We start from the raw sequence: 17,866 nt of genomic DNA, 5'->3' as shown, positions 1-17,866 counted from the left end.
GGAGGATTTTTTTTGACCCTTAGGAGTGAAAGATTTAAGCTATAATGGTGCTGATTTGCAATTATCTGGTTACATAGAAAAGTAGCAAATGCTATCAAAAAGATAGTTTGGTCTTTAGGGTCTTAGCTTTCTTTTCCCTCAACTTTACAATGTAAGGAAATTGGAATTGGTAACTATCATATCAAGTTTCAGGATTTCACAGTGAAGAATCCCCATTTCTAATGAAAGCTAAAACCCATCACTCTTATTCCAACAAGAACATCAAATAACTTTATTTGTAAAATGAAAAACATAAGTCTTTGTTCAAATATCAAATTGCATAGATGTATATTCATACCCCAGAGGCACTTCAGGTTGTTGACTAGAAGTCTTTGCAGCAGTTACTGCCCTCTTGCTTCATGGGCGCAGTATCCAACAAATACAGGTTCGGCTGCTATGCCACGGCTGTTAAGTGGAATGTGTATGATTGATTATAATCAAACAACTGGCAGGTTCCTGGTAGGCAGGAAGAGAGATACTGGCACTCTATTTTAATCTTTGTGTAACCAAAACTACTTCCAAGAAATAACAGATGACCCATTTAGAAAGTGAAAAAGGGCCCTATTCTACCATTGATTGTACTTCAGTTAAGTACAGTTCTCTGTTGCCATCAGATGTATATAGGTTGAAAAGCTTAAATTCAGGGGCTAGTTGTCTCAATGTTCTGCAAAATCTATTGCTTTTATTGAAGAATAGTCATAAGAATGTGAAAATATGAATAAGTTGACATTTGCACATTCCCCCTAACCCCAGTGTTTCCTGCAGCTGTCTGTCATTTCCATTCATTTTTGGGGGGGCCATTTTAGTAAACAGGATTTTCTTCCAGCTATGCTATCATAAATTGTTCTGTTTCAGAGTTAAAGTAGTTGTAGTCAAAATTCTGCCTCTTGGGTATTTAAGAGCTAGACAGTACTGCTACAGTAATTTGTACGATAATATATACTGGTGTTTAAATTGCACTTAAGAGCTGCAGTGGAAGAAGCTGAATAATGAAATAGCTCATCTGAACTATTGCTTGCCCCTTAGTAAAAGACAGGGTTGTTGTCTAGGTCTCTGTAATATATACCCACCTGTTTGTTTCCCTTTTCCCATCACCATTTCTCTGCTATTTGGGCTGCTGTATCCTACAGAAAGCTGAGCTTAGATCTGAATAGCAGCTTCTGCTTTCATGGTAGTATTTCAACAGCAGTGGCCTCAGCCCTGGATAGGCAGACCTACTGCTCTTCCAGTGGACCCAGCTGTTCCAAAGTTCCCTCACCCCCTGGTACCCAGCTGCAGAAGAAGCTACACCTGTTCGTTCTTGGAAAGGCTCCTTGCCCCCCTACAACTGCCACGGTCTGTATATACCATGTACGAAAACATTAGTAGGGACATAGTTCTTTGTCCATGCTCTAAGACTTTACAACAGCCTGACTGATTAAATCAGCTCTTTGAGTTCACACAATGCTAAGGAAGCCCCACATACATGAAAGGCAGCAGCTCCAAGGAATACTCGTTTCATCAGTGCAAAAGGGAATGGTTTCTCTAGTATTATTCTGGTTCAAGGCCTGTGTAAAAACCATCACTTTCAGACATGTCCTTTTATTAAGGTAGTCTGTTTATACCAGGAATTGTTTACTGTAAGTTTATATGCCAGCAGAGCAGTTTAGCATCAAAAAGTAGTTTAAGGAAAAAGCGTGCAACAAGTACAGGGAGTGGTCCTTACTCTGCTCCTGCATTCTGCATCACTCATGCTAGCACTACCAGAGCAGCTGCAGTCACCTGGATCAGCTCCCTGTACAGCAATACAAGTGCCAGCGTTAAGGAAGAAGATGGTGATGCAACAATAGTTAACTAGGTCCAGGAATAGCACAGCTTAGTTCACTGTAAAACGCTAATCCCAGTGCTATGGCCACTGTACATGCCGCTGTTCAGTTCTATCAGTGTTTTCTCTGAGGCCCATCAAGAGATGCACCGTCCTGTTAAGTGACGGGACATAAGTTTTTAAAGCCCTTTAATCTTATTTTTTACATGTATTTGTTAACTCTCTCACTGTATCTATTTTTCTCATGACTGAGGAAAATAGCTGTATGTTAATTATGTTATCTTCCTATAGCATAATTTTAAGCCAACTTGAAATAAATCCAGCAAGTCAAAACTTTCGAGTCTTTCAGTCAGTCTCAACTTAAGAACTAGTTTATGCTGTAAGCTAGAAGTCAGTGATTCCAACAGATAATCATGCTAAGACACCTACAGGAACATGAGCAGAGTGCTTAAGTGCTCACTACAGCCAACTGCTATTGTATCTTGTTCTCTAAAAAGTTGATTTGTATCTACCTTGAAATACTTCTTCACACTGCTGGGATTTTCAATGACTTAACATAAACTTTTGTAGAGAAATTAAATGGCATGTTGTGTTCTTGCTGCAGTCCAACTTTGCAGCAGCATTTGGGAAATCCTAGAAGGCTCTCTGACTGTATACTTTTAAAAGTGGAGTCAAACTTGGACTTAAGACCTAGAAATCACTCATTTCTACAACTGCAAATATACAAAGACAGCTCTACCAATAATTAACCAGCAACTTGTCTAGGTACTTTTTAGGAAAGAAGTGCAGAGAAGAATATGTTACAAACTGCCTTTGTTTACAGTAGCCACAAATGAATTAAAATTTAATTGGGGACTCCTTGTCCACCCCTTTCAGTCCCTAAACTAAGGCAATACCTGAAAGAACACCTCGCTCCAGCTCACCCTCTCATGCAAACAGCTCCACTAGATTGCCTTCTGCAGGTCTTTTGTTTATTATTTATTATATATTATAAATCATTAACAACTTTTTAAAAAATTCTACTTTTTCTCCTGTGTACTCCTCCCACATACCCTTTAACATCCTTTTTGTCTAAAATAAGTCAATCATGGTGGTGTTTTTTCCTTTAGAGGAAAGAGAGACATAGATGAGTTCTAGTATTTCACTGAAGAAACTTAAGGCATTCTGAAAATGTTAGTTGCAAAACTGTCTAGAACTCCTGTCTTCATGTACCTGTTCCTCCTCTTCTGTGGATACAAAAACACATGGGATGACACTTGCATAGTCAGATTAGACTCATAGCTCTCCTCCCTTCATTTCCAGGTCAGCAGTTTAGGCCTCTACTTGAGCTCCATTGGTGACAAGGCATGAGAACCAAGCTTTACTACAGCTATTAATCTTACCGGAGCATGCGGCATCGATGATTAGTCAGTCTTGTATAGGCATCCTGCAAGTTCGTCACATTCCTGCTGCTCCAGAGTCTTTCCCCTACAGCACTTGCTCGAGGCCTGTAAAGATATACTGAGTTTTAGAGCAAGTATGGTCTATAACCAAGAATGGATTAAAGTTTTTAATACCAGGTCTTATATATCCAGAAGCATCAATTTTTATAGTTGCTCAGGTTCAGCACAGAGCACTGTTACCACTACCATACAGTCCTGTTGGATTAAATAACGCTCCTTGTAGCTGGCTTTCTAAAAATCTAACAACAAAGCAGTTCATACCATAATCTTGGTGTGAGGTTAGTTGCATCCACAAATTCCCCCCACAGGCAGGCTTCTCCACCTATTAAAAGCTTTTTCTGTTTTTCAGATCCTGAATTCAAAGCAGAAAGTTAGAATTTCTATTTGCCCAGAAGATAGGCATGTATCAACAATTTCACTTCCCAATATTGAGAGAGCATTGACATTCAGTTGTTTATCATATAAAATATCTATCCTGAGCAGTAACTTAACTTTTTGGTAGTCTTGTTACTGGATGTGAGAACCACCAGGCCATTTGCCCAGAGAACCCATTACCCTTCTCTGTCAGACAGGCTTTTACCTTTTATCCTCTGAAGACATTCCTCAGCCTTTTGACATTCTTCACAGATTTCAGTCCTGATTGAAACTGTTCATTCTACCACACACAGAACTCCTTGAAAAAGCTACGAAGTCAGCAGTCCTCGCTAATCAGCTCTGAGAGTTACCTTGCACAAGATGAATGCCCCGGGGAAAGCATAAGATGTTTGTATCTGCTTTAGCCAGAGGGAGAGAACACGTCTTTTTCTGGAACAGTCTGACACTCTAGAAGCTTGCTAACATAGGAATTCAACGTCTGCTGACCAACAGCCATTTTGCACAACTAATGCATGATCTGTCCACCTAGTCTGGCATCCTGTCTCACAAAAGCACCAGTGCCAGATGTTTGAAGAAGGTAACGCTTTTCACTGTGAGAAGTGGAAAGTTGAATTTTTTTTTAATTTGAGAATTTTCCAGAGTTCTAGCTGGCAATAAAGTACTTTGATTACAGCATATCTGATCATAGTGACTGCATGACTTCTCTAAATAGTCTTATTGTTTACATTTATAGCTTATTGTGAACTAAATACTTTCACAGAATCACAGAATGGTTTGGGTTAGAAGGGACCTTGAAGACCATCTAGTTTGAACCTCCCTGCCACAGGCAGGGACACCCTCCACTAGACCACGTTGCCCAAAGCTGCATCGAACCTGGCCTTGAACGCTTCCAGGGAGGGGGCATCCACAACCTCTCTGGGCAACCTGTTCCAGTGCCTCACCACCCTCACAATGAAGAATTTCTTCCTAATACCTAATATGTCTATTTCACGCACAAAATACGAATGTAAAAAAAGTAACAAACCAGGGAAGTGAAGTGGTTCAACGCTGTAGTATTTCTTCCAGTCCTGTCCATAACTAATGTAGTCCAAGTACCAGGGAGCTGCCAGGATAGCACTGAACCCAGCTCCAGTGACTATGCTCAGTTCATTAGCATAGTTGTTGTCCATCCACACTTGAACTACAGTGTCTGGTTTCAGCTAAAAGGGGGAAAAAAACAAAACAAAAAAAAAAACATTATAGACAATCTTAATTGCTATTATGAAGAAAAAGGATTTTTCCTGATAACATTTTGGAAGGTATCTTTTGTAATTTTTTTCCCCAGTCTAAAGCTGATTAGCTCTTTGCTGGTTTTAAACAGAGTTCACACTAGAGTGAAGCTTAGCTTATCCTACAGATAGTTAATGCCCTAAGAGAGTTCTGTAGGAACCAGTTATCTGCACCAGTTATCTGACCAGCTCTGAAAAGCTGAGCACCTGGTGTTACTAAACCAGACGCATGGTTATGTGAGGGGAAAAGAAGAAAGAAACTTGCAGAAACCTCCCTACTCTTTACTCTGATGCTGTAAAGCATATTGTATTATCTGTGTTCACCTTTAGAAAGCACTTCAGTACTGGTGTTCCTGTTACACCTATTTTACATGTTCAATAAATTATCATTTCAAGGTGGGCCCCACACCTGGGGAGATTTGCTAAAGTCAGCAAGCTTGCTTTAACTCTTAAGAGACACAACCGTAACTACTTAATAGTCTACTTTGGAAGCCTCCTACAATATTGTGCTGTTATCCAAGACTATCTTATTTATTTTCCCATCTTACCTGCGCTTTGTTATCAAACACTTCTTGCCAGACCATGTATCCTTTGTTATAGGAGGAAACAATGTCCAAAATCCTAGAATTTAGAAATAAGATCATGTTTGTGAACTTCAGTGAGATCACCACAGACACGCACAACAGAAACACTGTCTACCCTAAGGCACATCAGGCCTTTCCCAGCACTGCACAGGGGACGAAGAAAAACCAGGTTTTTCTGGTTCTGGCCTTCAGTGCTCTGCCTCGAAGAGGATGTTCTCCCATGTATAAGGAACACAAACCGATGTTCAGAACTACCAACAACTCATACAGGTGTCTAAATCCATGTTATTTAACAACGAGAGAAATAAATGCCTGCAAAAGCCTTAGGACTTGCCCTCCCCGCCCTGTGTGCTGACATGACAGCAGACACCTAGTTTAAGACACCAAATTACATTCAGAGTGTGTGTAGAACTACCCTACATGTCCTTGTCGTGTCCCACATTTTAAAGCTGTGAACTTTACATTCAGTGGGTAGTCTCTAATACATGGCAATTTTTGAAAATTATATAAGCTAACCTAAATTAGCTTCAGTATCTGCACCTCAGCACCACCCTTGGATACTGGCTGTGAAAAGCAGAGCAAGAATTAAAAAAACAACATACTTCTGAATATAGTAAGATTCCAGTTTAGCATAGTCAATGCCAAATCCTTGCTTCTTCATAAACTCTTTCACTTCAGGGTTAGATTTCCTTAAAGTAATAACAACAAAACAAGTTAAAAAAATAGAATAATTTTGTTTTGTTTTAAACCAGATTTCCCAACCATTTCCACCTATGCACAGCACACTAGCTGATGCCTTAGGCACACCATAGACTGGAATGCACAACTGAGCAGAGGCAGAAGCAGCAGACTAACACAAGTTCGGTATTTTGAAACAGTTTAATCCTGATTTGAAATTAAGCCAATAGTCCTATTTCTCTGGTAAAATTACTGGAATCCCTGTTCTGAAGCAGTATCTGGCAGACTGCCTCAAGCTTCTAAAAGCTTTAGGTTTCCTGGCTTCTCTGCAACTTTGTGGGAAGGTTGCCAGCAGGTCTGGAAACTGAGTAGTCATAAGTACCAGGGGATCTGCAGGAATGACACATCAAGAGTTTGGGAAAATATCCCAAAAGCAAACCAACACTTTTGTGATACAGCATTTGCCAGAAATTTTCTTTCTTTTAAAAAATTAAAGCAAGTCCTGAGTGTTCAGATTTGATGTTTCAAGAGAACATGCAAATACTAACTAGATCAATTTCAATATTCATCCAATTGTATCTACTCCAATTTCTGTATTATTAGTTACTCCAGCAGAGAGACTCCAAAACATTCAAAATCCACAACCAATTGAAGAACTCTGTTAATATATGCCATACTTTTAATACAAGCACACAAGAGTCAGTACTGTAATACTTAACATTAGTAGATTTTCTGGAAGGCAGAACCCAATGGAAAGAACTGCTTTTCCTTTAACACAAACCATTTAAATGTTAATTATCACAGAATGGTTTGGGTTAGAAGCAACCTTAAAGATCATCTCGTTCCAACCCTCGATTTATTGTATTATCTAGGTAGTACTTTTGTACCATACTAGTTCTCCTTCCTGACAGATTAATTTTCATGAAGAAATCTTTTAGAGTACCTGAACGTTTGTGAAAGTACTAGTCAAAGCAAAATTCTGCACATCACTTGCTTGTTGACGATCACAAATGCTCTTCCTATAAATAGTTACAGAAGTAGGAGTGGAGATCTTTGGGTTAAGTAGTGAAAACTGTCTTATGCATCCAAGTTCCATAACTGATAGATTTAGACAAGTTTAAGAGGCACTAGATATTTATTCTTTGAAGTGTCACCATACCAACAATCGAAGCTCACTTCATCTCCTCCCAAATGAATGTATGCATCTGGAAAAACACTGCTGATCTCTTTGAAGAATTTAGTCATGAAGTCATAAGTTGTATTCAAAATGGGATTTACAGGTCCAAAGGACCCAGTTGGCTGTTGTCCATTGTAACAAGGGGTTAGAAGATCTTTTTGACCTAATAGAAACAATTAATAGAGGATATTCAGTTCCATGCTGGTATGCTAACTTAGCTAGCAGGAAGAGGCAGTTACCTGTATTAAAAAGCTTAATATTCATGACTTAAGTGCTCATCTATTCTAAGTATAATCACACAGAGGCAGGATGAAATAAAAAAAACTTGCCCAAGGTTGGAGAAACCTGTAACTGGAAATCAGGACTCTGACTTTTAGATTTGTTATTTAACACACACTAATTTATGGAACATGTCACTGGAAAACAGCTTCTGGATGACTACTTGAATAAAAAAGCTTTAATGGATTTAGGAAGGTAGTCAATTAGAAGGAATCCAAATATAATCAGTGTGCTCCAGAGGCCTCTCTTATTATTCTGCTTTGTTAACACCTGATTAGGTGGGAGGTATACGGCTCAAGGTAGATGCCCTACCTCAGTCTGCTAGGAATTTACCTCTACACAAGAAAGGAAGGCTAGACAGACATCAAAACTAACCACTGGTTCTTAAGCCAAGACATCTGAAGCAAAATAAGCCAGGATAACAAAATAGGAAAAAGTTATTACATGTGGGTTGGAAATTCCTAAACGCAGTTTATTTGGTAAACTGTGGTTGCAGCAGCAGAGCACCTTCCTGGATGTGTGTTTCCTACTCCAAGCACATTTCCCCCAAACAGGGCTCTGGTGGCAGATTGTTTCAACTACCCTCCTCCCAGGCCTTAAGACTTCTCTCCAATATCTTGAATTTGAAAGCAAACAAAGCACAGCTACCCAGGTTCATAGGCAACACCAGGACTGGCTCCTGTGCATCACATTAAAAAAGGCTACTATACAAGAAGCTATCAGGAACAATTCGTTTTAGGCAAGGGAGCTGAACCTTGCTCTTAATATGAATGTAGACCACCTCACATACACTAGGCAAGCCAATGGCTTTTATTAGTGCTTCACAACAGTAAAGACCATAGCAGACTAAGGATTCAGAAGGACTGTTTAGCAAATTTCAATTTTGCCTTGTTCCTTTCCTCCTAATTTTAAATTAGTGAGAAAGAGCCCGAGGCGTCTTCCAATATTATGGCCACATCCCCACAGGATGAGCACAAGACTTCCCCCATGGCTAAAGATAAAGCTATGAACTGCTAGAAAAACATTTACTATTTCCAGTTTGGCCCAAACTACCTTATGTTAATTGCAGTGAAATCACAGTCAGTGTACCTTGAATTAAGGCACAAGATTCCCCAGTCCCTGAGTACATGTAAACACCACCACTCTCAGGATTGAAGCATTTTCTATCAAGAAAAGTATTACTCTGAAACCTAGAAAATAGAGTGAAGTATCCAATTTCGCTGTGTTTTGTGTACTGGTAGATTACCACTTTACTAAGAGACAGAAACATCAACCACTTTGAAAGAACCTTCCCAAAGCAGAAATCTCTACTCTAGAGACAGCAACGCTCTATTTCTAGCCACTGCCTTACTACTCTAACTTCAGAAGTACTGGATGGGTAGACAGCAACAACACGAGGTCTAAGGCAAACAGAATATATCTGTGCCTTCGCACACACATCCAGTACAGGAAGTGTCAGCTTCCTCCTTTCACTTCAGTTCCTCTAGCACATAAAGGTCAGGAACATGACTGAGTCTGGCCCTTGCTTTCCTCTTACCAAGGGTCTTTCAAAGCAGTTTCAAGGCTGCTTTTTAACAAGTTGATTTACTTACCACACCCTACTTACCACAATCTTTTAAGCATTAATACTTGCTTGGACATACCTTTTCCCCAAGACTGTGTGTGTCCTGGGGTATCAAACTCTGGGATAACTCTAATGCCTCTTAACCGGGCATACTCAATCACCAGCTGGACATCAGTAGGAGTATAGATGTGGTTATAGGAGTATGCTCCCTGTAAAGTAGTCACATTTAAAGACAGTTTACAAAGCATTATACCAGCAGCTCAAAAATTGGGATTAAAGTGTTATAATTTAGACTGGAGAGCAATTTTACAAGTTGGCCTTTCCTGGTTTATCACATGTGCAACTGCTCTGACAGAATTTCTGGGTTGACTAGTGCGGGGGAAAAAAAAGCCACCCACAAAGATCAACTCCTTTTTCCACACTAAGAGAAATCTCCTGAGGAGACTGTCCTTTCCTCCTTAGCTCACAGTTACTGAAGAAAAAAAAAAAGCTAGTTTCGATTCCATCAGATTTCGGAGATACATTTTTCAATTCTGTACAGCAGCAAGTTAGCTTTCCCCTCCACCTCTGCATCATTAGTTCTGAAACACAGGGCTCTTGTTACATGACATGCAAGACTAATGGAAAAATTCTGCTGAGTCAGAAAGAACAGCATCTTCTTCCAACACCTCCACTTGACAGTTTTGATGCAATTTAGCATCAGGGCGTGTTTGTTTTGTGACACTGAATTTGAGCGTTATTCCACTCCCACACAGCCAACAAATGTGACAAATGACCCAGACTGCTACAGTTTGGCAAAACAGATGCTTGCCAAACAGCCAAACTATATGAGAAAAGCATCATGAGGCCTCATAATTAATAGCACCTAAACAGCTTCTACTTGTCTGGAAACAATTTCCACTGCTGAGTTACTCAAAAAAGATAATGGTAAACAAGAAGCCTTTCAAAAAGGCTATTGAGACAAAGGCTATCCCCCTCTCTCCAGCTGTCAGTGGGCAATAGGACAGAACTCCACAGACACTACTAGGAAAAATAATCTGACTGCGCCATCCAACATCTACCTTTTTTGAATTATAAAATTCTTCACAACATCTGCTCAAGCACTGGCAACATAATTTTCATGAGGGTCAGATTCTAGGAAGCATTTTAAAACAGAATCACAAATCTTGTGCTTATGCTTGGTCTACTTAATTATTCATGCTTGATTTGGTTGCCATTGTACCATGAGTGAGCAAGAACCTCATGATGGCTTTCCTTAATTGGCAACATTTGCTGTGAATCAGGAAATAAAGAAGATACATTGCACCGTATGGTTTAGAAAACAACTCCTCACTTTTGGACCTCTTACAGACATGATGTATTTTGTAAAGTTAACTAGATCTCAGAAAGGGCCAAACTACTACTGCAGTGGTTCCAAACCTACAGCTGAGAAGAAACTCTTACATTTGTTTGAGTGGCAGAAGTCTACCAGTTAAACAAACAAACCAACAGAAATCCAAGCAGTGTTCGCCACAACAGGCAATTTGCACACCACTACTGCTTGAAGGCCTGCAAACATTGGGGATCATTGTCACCACCAAATTTGCCCAGAAGAGTCAGGAAGGTCATTTATCATGCACCCACCAAGGAAGACTTGAATATGTTCCACGCAGACACTCAGGTAGGATCTGAACATGGACTTGCTGGTTACTGGTTCTCTGGTACTGTTTCACAATCAGCCAAGGCAGATGTATTCAACCATTGGTTTTCATTAAATACGTGCCAGATTTCTGCCCTCCCACCCTGCTCCAGTGATGTTTGCTCACCTTGTCACTTAACTCAGGGAAGTAAATACTCTGGTAAGGGAATGACTGATCATCTACTATATGCCAGTGGAGAACATTGAACTTGTTAAAAGCCATGGCATCCTGTAACAGATAATGCAACACAGTCTTGTTAAGCACTTCACTCATACAGAAAACCTATGCAAAAAATGGTGGTCTTGTCCCAGTATATCCTGCATGCCTAAAGCAACAAGAGAAAAAAAAAAAAAGAAAAAAGCATACCACATTTCACTGAATCCTAGAAGCATACACCAAAGCACACCAGCCTGATTATACTACTGTTCCATTCCTCTGCCAACTATTTGCGCAACTCTTGTCAACAGGCTCTTGATCTGATCATGCTACTCTGGCTGGTAGAAGGGGAACTGCTACGAATGCTTATGAACTTCTTCCACTTCAGAACATATCTGGGTAATTCTCTATGCATCATCAGCTATTTCAGCTTACAGAAAATCTTGTACTTTTCTACCTAAACAATTTGGACTCAAAAACTAAACAGCATGAGAGACTATCCTACTAGTTAGTACATCCCTACTTACCAGTGACTTCTGCAGAATCCATTTCAAATGCACGCAAAATAAATATGCATTTTTCTCTGCAGAAGATAATGTTCCCCTTATGTTTTCAGTCATTGAAGCACCCTCAGTTGCAAATGAAACATTATGCAAACTACTTGCTGAGCAAGGACTGATCTTAAAGGTAAATACAAGTGGTAAACACCGACAGAGGGGTAAGTTCTGAGCATAGTTCAAGGATGACCTCAGAAATTAAGACTGGTTTTACCTGCATTGTCTTCCTGCCTGTCTTAAGCCTGCTCAGCCAAGTTCTACAACATGGAAGGGAAATTTCTAACACTATGTCATCGTGGAAAAGCAAGACAGAGACAAGACAGGAAACTGCAGGTTCCTCCACTCAAAGGCTCCTCTGCTTCAACCCACCAAATGAGCCCTGCTACAAGGATTTCAACAGCAGAAAGAGGCAGTACAAAACAGAAAAACCCACAGCTTTGGCTGCTCTGATTACACAAATCCATCACGTTCCCATGAAGGTGTGAATATACAATTCTTAGTGTGCTTAGTTAAGCTTTTCAGAGAAAGTTTTGTTTGGTGTTTTTTTTTATTATGTGGGGTTTTTTTCTTTTTGAATGGACACGGTGAAAGAAATCAGTAGCTTCCAGTGAACATTTCCAATTCCCACCCCCCCCCCTTGCTCTGTACTACTTAATTAACGGCTTGCTCTTAGAAGCTTAAGAAACGATTACCAAAGCCTGGTTATTGAAAAGACTGGAATTTTCCTGCAACCACTGGCACTGAAGCCAGGACTTGCAAGGTCTCCCCTGTACTGTTTGGTGACAGTCAGATGTCTCAAAACACGCTTCCAAGACATACTTGAGCTGGTTTAAGCAACAGAAAATACAAAAAACCAAGATACCACAAATCCCAGTCTCCTGTATGGATTCACTAATCACTATATCTTCCCACTCTGGTGTATGTTCTGACCTTCACTTAGCAAAGTTCATTCTGTCTTTTTAGAAGTCAGCCAGAGGAGATGGGTTCTCCTTTCATACCAGCTCCAGTTGCTACCTCCTTCAGCGGGCAAAACACAACAACAAAAAGCCTTCATTATTAATGATACAAACCAGCCCACTTACCAGGTTTGTAAGAATAGATTTCAATGGTAAATAATGCCTTGAAGTGTCTAGTAAGATTCCTCTATGAGCAAATCTTGGGAAGTCATCGATTTCAGATTCATTAACAACAAACTATGAAAACAAGATTTAAGAATTAGAATTCCCATTTTATATTCATAATTTCAAACAGTACTTAGTCACTTTTCAGTTTGTTAACAGCTTTCAAGGATCATTTTCCAAAAAAATTACTTAATGAAACTTGTAGATCTGCTGTTTCTAGAAGAGTGCTTAATAAAGAACATTGCTGTCTGTTAGCAAGACTAGTTTTTAGTTAATAGCTATACTTACGCTTCCATAGTCATCTTCATGAACCAACTGGCTGAAGGTCTCCAAACCTGGGAAAAAAATCCAAGAGAGGTATCTGGAGTACAACCCAGTACTTATCCTTAAAGTTTTAATTAAAAACAGGACCATAACTTTTTACAGGTGTTTACATAACTAGAAAGAATGCTTTGTAGCTGAGTTTCTTTCTCTTTAGCACAGTTTCCTTAATTGCTCAACCACCATAGTTAATGGTTCTCTCTTTAGAACTTCCTTCAAGTTCTTCATGATACACAAGTACTGAATATTAGCAGTATAGCTGAGCTGTACCAAATTAATCCTTGGATAGTATGGAAGTTACTGAGAGTAAGGTAGGAATTTCTGGTGTTGTCATGCATCTATTCCTATCATTTCTGGAACTGGTGAAGTTTCTAAGTCAGCATGAAAAATTTGCTAATTTAGACTAACTTTCCAGTAAGAACAGCAGGCTGAAACGTCAGCATTATGGTCTTCTTGGAAATGTGGCCAGCACATTCAGTTATTAGGTGCAGTCAGAGAATAATTTGTTCACACTGTAGATCAGAGAGCTTTATAGCAGCCAGGATTTCGTTGGCTTCACTGATTTCAGGCACAGCAAGAGTGCGTTTATGGTGTGCCACTGGATCTGAGATGCTGAGCATCCAGACTGAAGGTCCGACCAACACACATCTGGGTATCCTTCTGACCTCTATGCCCAAGCTTACTTCCCATGAAGGACTGAATGAGGGCACGGCTCAGCGGTGAGCTGATTCTTAGTCTGGCATGGAGTTTGTATAAGCCCAGAACAAATAGCTTTACAGGAAAAGTATCTGCTTACCTCTTAAAGCGCCCCATACCTCATCTGCTTTCAGTATAGCCACAGGCTCAGTTACAGTTAAATGATCTAAAGAAAAGAAAAAAAAAATTATTCCTCAAGGAAGCATGGATAGGACAATGCATTAAAGAGATCCTTCAAGTGCCACATCTCCCTTTGTTTTTTAAATTCTAACTAATGCTGTTTTTAATGGTGATACTGTGCAGCTATTTTTCATTTATGTGCTCCTGAAATAATGCAAGCTACTAGTCAGAGAGTCAACAGTTAATCATTAAGATGATAAAACGAATACAGTGCTTAATAATGGCAATGTTAAATACTGCACATGGGCCAGAATTCCAGCCAAGTTTAATCCAACTGATTTAAAATATGGGTGATAAAGGTTGGGTAACTAAGCCAGACCTAACCACAGAAGTTTACTTCTCCTTTGACCTTCCTTTTATATAGGCTATACTTACACACCTTTATAGAGATATAGCTTGTCAAGTAATATTGTTAGGTGCTTACTATAAAAGTCTAATTAAAAAGGAAAAAAAATAATCAGCCCCCACCATCTAATGAGCACGTGTATGGGGGCAGTAAGATGAACTAAAATGAAGAATAGTATCTGAAGGTATCTATAACAATCCTCCCTTAAGTTTGAGTACTGAAGTACAGTATAAAGTACTAGGGGGGAAGGGGAAGATAAAATAATTTTGGGTTTCCATTTAAGGTGATTCAGTAAATTTTCATGAAGAAGCAAATATCTTTTACATATGTTAATTTAAAAAAAAACCCACATACATCTATATGTATAAAAATACACTATATCTATAAATCTATAGATTTGTATTATTATTTAAACACTGAAGCAATAATAAACTAACCAGAGTCACACATTTGAAGCAAAAGATAAAAAAGTCAGAGGGATAAATTGCTGCATAATGATTTATTCTATCTGCCTCAACATGAAAGAATAGTTGGTTATAAGTTATACAGTTCAAACATTTGTCTAAACTACCAGAGAAAAGCCATTCAGGGACATAAAGAAAGCACCTCAAGCTTCCATTTTAACCTAAACACAGATTGCATGTACTGGAAGTTCTGGGTAAGAAACAGAATTAAAAGACTACTGTAATCTCCACAGATGTTTTAGTTGTAATTGTAGTTCAGTCAGGGATTTACTTTCAAAACAGCAGGCTTTTTTCTGAACATATACCTTAAACGAATGCAGAACAAGTTTTGTATGGCTATTTAGAACCATCTACACAAGCAGGCAAGAAGCCAGCAGGGAGAAGGGCAGATTACATGTACTTTGATTACACACCCAATACTCTTGCTATAGGATACTCACTGACTGACCCAGACTATCTCTATTAAGAAGAGGAGCCAAACTGCTCAAGTGACTAATAACTGTTTATTTCCGCATTTGTTCCCTAAACAAGCTATCCCATTAAAAGTAGAAAATTAAAATCTTGCAGAAGCCTGGAGAGCTCAGCTTACTACATGAGGAAAACTCTGTATTATTTCTAACAGAAAACTCTCTTCCTACAGCACAGGGAAACACTCTGTTCTGAAGAATGCAACTTAGAAATCACATGATCTGACAGATTCCCTGACAGAAGAGAAGAACCACCTTTGGTTAAAATCTGAGGTTCACAAACCAGTTCAAAGTTCAAGTAGTAGTAAAGCAGTGTAACACCTCACTGTGGCAAAAAAATTCTAAAGCATTAGCAATCTTGCTGCTATACCTATTTGCATTGAAATGTCTGATAAACTTGCACACAAAAATTGCACTACTTGCCTAAATGTACCAAAAAGATTGAGTAAACTTAAAATCAGTACATTCTATCACAAGTCAGGTGGAATTACCCTGCTGCAGATGTATGACTTAAGATTAAAAGGATCTTTTTATAAGGATCTGTATCCTGGATACCAAACAACTGCCTTGCCTAGTACAGCAGATTACCTCAAGACAGAACTAAGATGAACTGAATACGTTGAATTCTGTGCTAACCTGCCCAGACAAAAAGCAATACTATCAAGTCATCCTTACTTCTGTTAAGAAACTTCTCTGGTGATTAGGATTTGATTTTAGGTACCTCTCCATTCTGGACTTCAGTGATAGAACTGCAGAAGCATAGCAGAACAAATCCAATGTAACCATCATGTTTTTAAATACCTTCTTGTATCTACTGATAGAAAGAAAAGTGGATTTATAATACTGCAAGCTGATTAACAAGAAGTTCTGGTTTTCCAGGAAAACCAGAAATACCATGTATATAACCCAGTGAAGGTAGTTGCAATTCAAATGTAGTTATTTCTAAGGAGAGCAGATGAATAAACATCATCAACCTTCACTCAACACCCTGTACCGAAAGAAAGGGTTCTCTCTTGACCACGCACAGATCTCACCACACATAATTGAGTACAGCACAGCATAACACCTCTGATTTGTAATGACGGTGATGAGAAAGGATAGCAGCAGGTAAACGAGTTGAATGGTTGCTAAACTGCAGAAGTCATAGGCTACACCTCTAGCCACCTTCATGATTCACTGTGGGCTGAGACTTCCCACAGCACTAAGAGGAAGAATTATCTTCTGGTTGCCACTGTTGTGAAGTGTTCTTGAGAGCCTCAGTGAGCCTATGATTTCCAGTTCCTTGAAAAAAAACCCAGCAACTGTTGACTTTTACACTGGGCACATGATCGGGAAACAAGCGCTAACGGTGCCGTATAAGCCGTGGAAGGAGAGAGGAACGCGGTGACGGGCCGTACGCGGTACTCACAGGCCTCGCTGGAGGCGAGTTGCGGGTAGCTGTAACAGCCGGGGTCCCGGGACTCGATCACCACCTGCAGCTGCAACAGTTGAGGCTCCGCTCGGGCGCCGAGCGGCCTGCGGCCCCGCTTCCGCTGGCGGGACTGCCCGAACATGTACTCATAGTACCTGCCGGGGAAGCACAGACCCCGGCGGGGCCCTGAGGTAACAGCTCCCGCCACCGGGCCGCCACTTGCAGTCCCCCAGCGCCCCGCGCCCCGCCGCCCCTCACCTGCGGAAGGCGTCCTGCAGCAGACCGCAGGCCGGCCCCGCTGACGAGCCGGCGCCGTGCACCAGCTGGAAGCGGCCAGGGGCCAGCTGCAGCTGACGGGGGGACGTGCGGAGCCACTGCGGCAGGGGCCACAGCGAATCCTCGGGGACGGCGCCCGAGGCCAGCTCCCACTCGGCCAGCTCCGGCTCGGGGTCGGCCCACGGGGCGCCACGGCGAAGGCTGGTGCTCACCAGCACGGCGGGCACGAGGAACAGCCCTACCAGCAGCCCGGCCAGCCCCACAGCTCTTCCCATCACGCTGCGACCCCCGCCACCCGCGACGACCCGCTCGAACTGCAGCGCGGCTCCGCCTCCGCCATCACGGGACCGGCGGGGGCGGGCCTCGGCAGCGCGCCTCAGTGCCTGCCCGCCCGGTCGCCCGCGGCCGCGCCCCTCAGTGGCCACCGTGACGGCGCGGCCAGGGAGGGGGCTGGAGAACTGGACCCCGCCGGAGCGGGGACAGCGCCTCGCTCCTCTGGAGGGGTTTCTTCCCTCGGTGGTCGTCGTGTGGTCCTGCTCGTGAAACCGCTCGAAGGAATAACGAGGGAGCGTTGCTGGGTCGGAAATACTGACCTTTCTGTACGGAAAGGTCTTGATTTGGGTTACGTTTTTGGAAATGGAAAAATAACGCATCTCTTGCACTGCTACAAAGCAATTTCAGTCTCAGCAGAAAAGACTTTTTAACAGACTTTCTAGAGATTGTGTTATAAACTGTATTCCGAATAAGCAGAAGTCCGAGTTGTGGTAAAGTATGTCAAGCTTTCAGCAAACAAACTAGGTGCTTTGACAGATCACAGTACAAATTTTGGAAAGCTGTTGTGAAGCGTTCAGAAAGCAAATCAAGCGTTTGAAAGCTGGAAGTCACAATGGTGAGGAATTCAGGTTTTAAGCTACTTATAACTGAAGGGTTAATGCAAACGCTGCAGTGCCATCGCTGTTGCTTGGGCTGATGCACCAGTTAA

General features: G+C 41.0%; 1 protein-coding gene across 1 annotated transcript; it reads right to left on the bottom strand.

The window, feature by feature from the left end:
• Positions 1 to 247: 247 nt before the first annotated feature.
• Positions 248 to 17,438, bottom strand: HEXB (hexosaminidase subunit beta). The gene is made up of 14 exons (XM_075740783.1): positions 16,867 to 17,438; positions 16,606 to 16,763; positions 13,841 to 13,906; positions 13,012 to 13,058; positions 12,685 to 12,795; positions 11,016 to 11,117; positions 9,290 to 9,419; positions 7,350 to 7,530; positions 6,115 to 6,201; positions 5,477 to 5,549; positions 4,685 to 4,859; positions 3,547 to 3,637; positions 3,226 to 3,330; positions 248 to 444 (listed from the first exon to the last, which is right to left on the bottom strand). Exons 1-14 carry the CDS (start codon positions 17,157 to 17,159, stop codon positions 381 to 383), a joined length of 1,683 nt encoding a protein of 560 aa, XP_075596898.1. The 5' UTR covers positions 17,160 to 17,438; the 3' UTR covers positions 248 to 380.
• Between the last annotated feature and the right edge of the window lie 428 nt (positions 17,439 to 17,866).

The sequence above is a fragment of the Balearica regulorum genome, chromosome Z, assembly GCF_011004875.1.
Source record: "Balearica regulorum gibbericeps isolate bBalReg1 chromosome Z, bBalReg1.pri, whole genome shotgun sequence".
Classification (NCBI taxonomy): domain Eukaryota; kingdom Metazoa; phylum Chordata; class Aves; order Gruiformes; family Gruidae; genus Balearica; species Balearica regulorum.
Note: the sequence above shows the minus strand (reverse complement) of the source record. Positions and strands in the feature narration are given on the sequence as shown.

What these genes read in the sequence shown, in the direction of transcription:
- HEXB (XM_075740783.1), bottom strand. Translation starts at nt 17,159, where the DNA reads ATGGGAAGAGCTGTGGGGCTGGCCGGGCTGCTGGTAGGGCTGTTCCTC. An exon ending in GAAGTGAGCTTCGATTGTTG is followed by an intron (nt 6,202 to 7,349) that starts GTATGGTGACAC and finishes TATTACTTTAAG; the next exon opens with GAAATCTAACCCTGAAGTGA. An exon ending in GAATCTTACTATATTCAGAA is followed by an intron (nt 5,550 to 6,114) that starts GTATGTTGTTTT and finishes TCTAAATTCTAG; the next exon opens with GATTTTGGACATTGTTTCCT.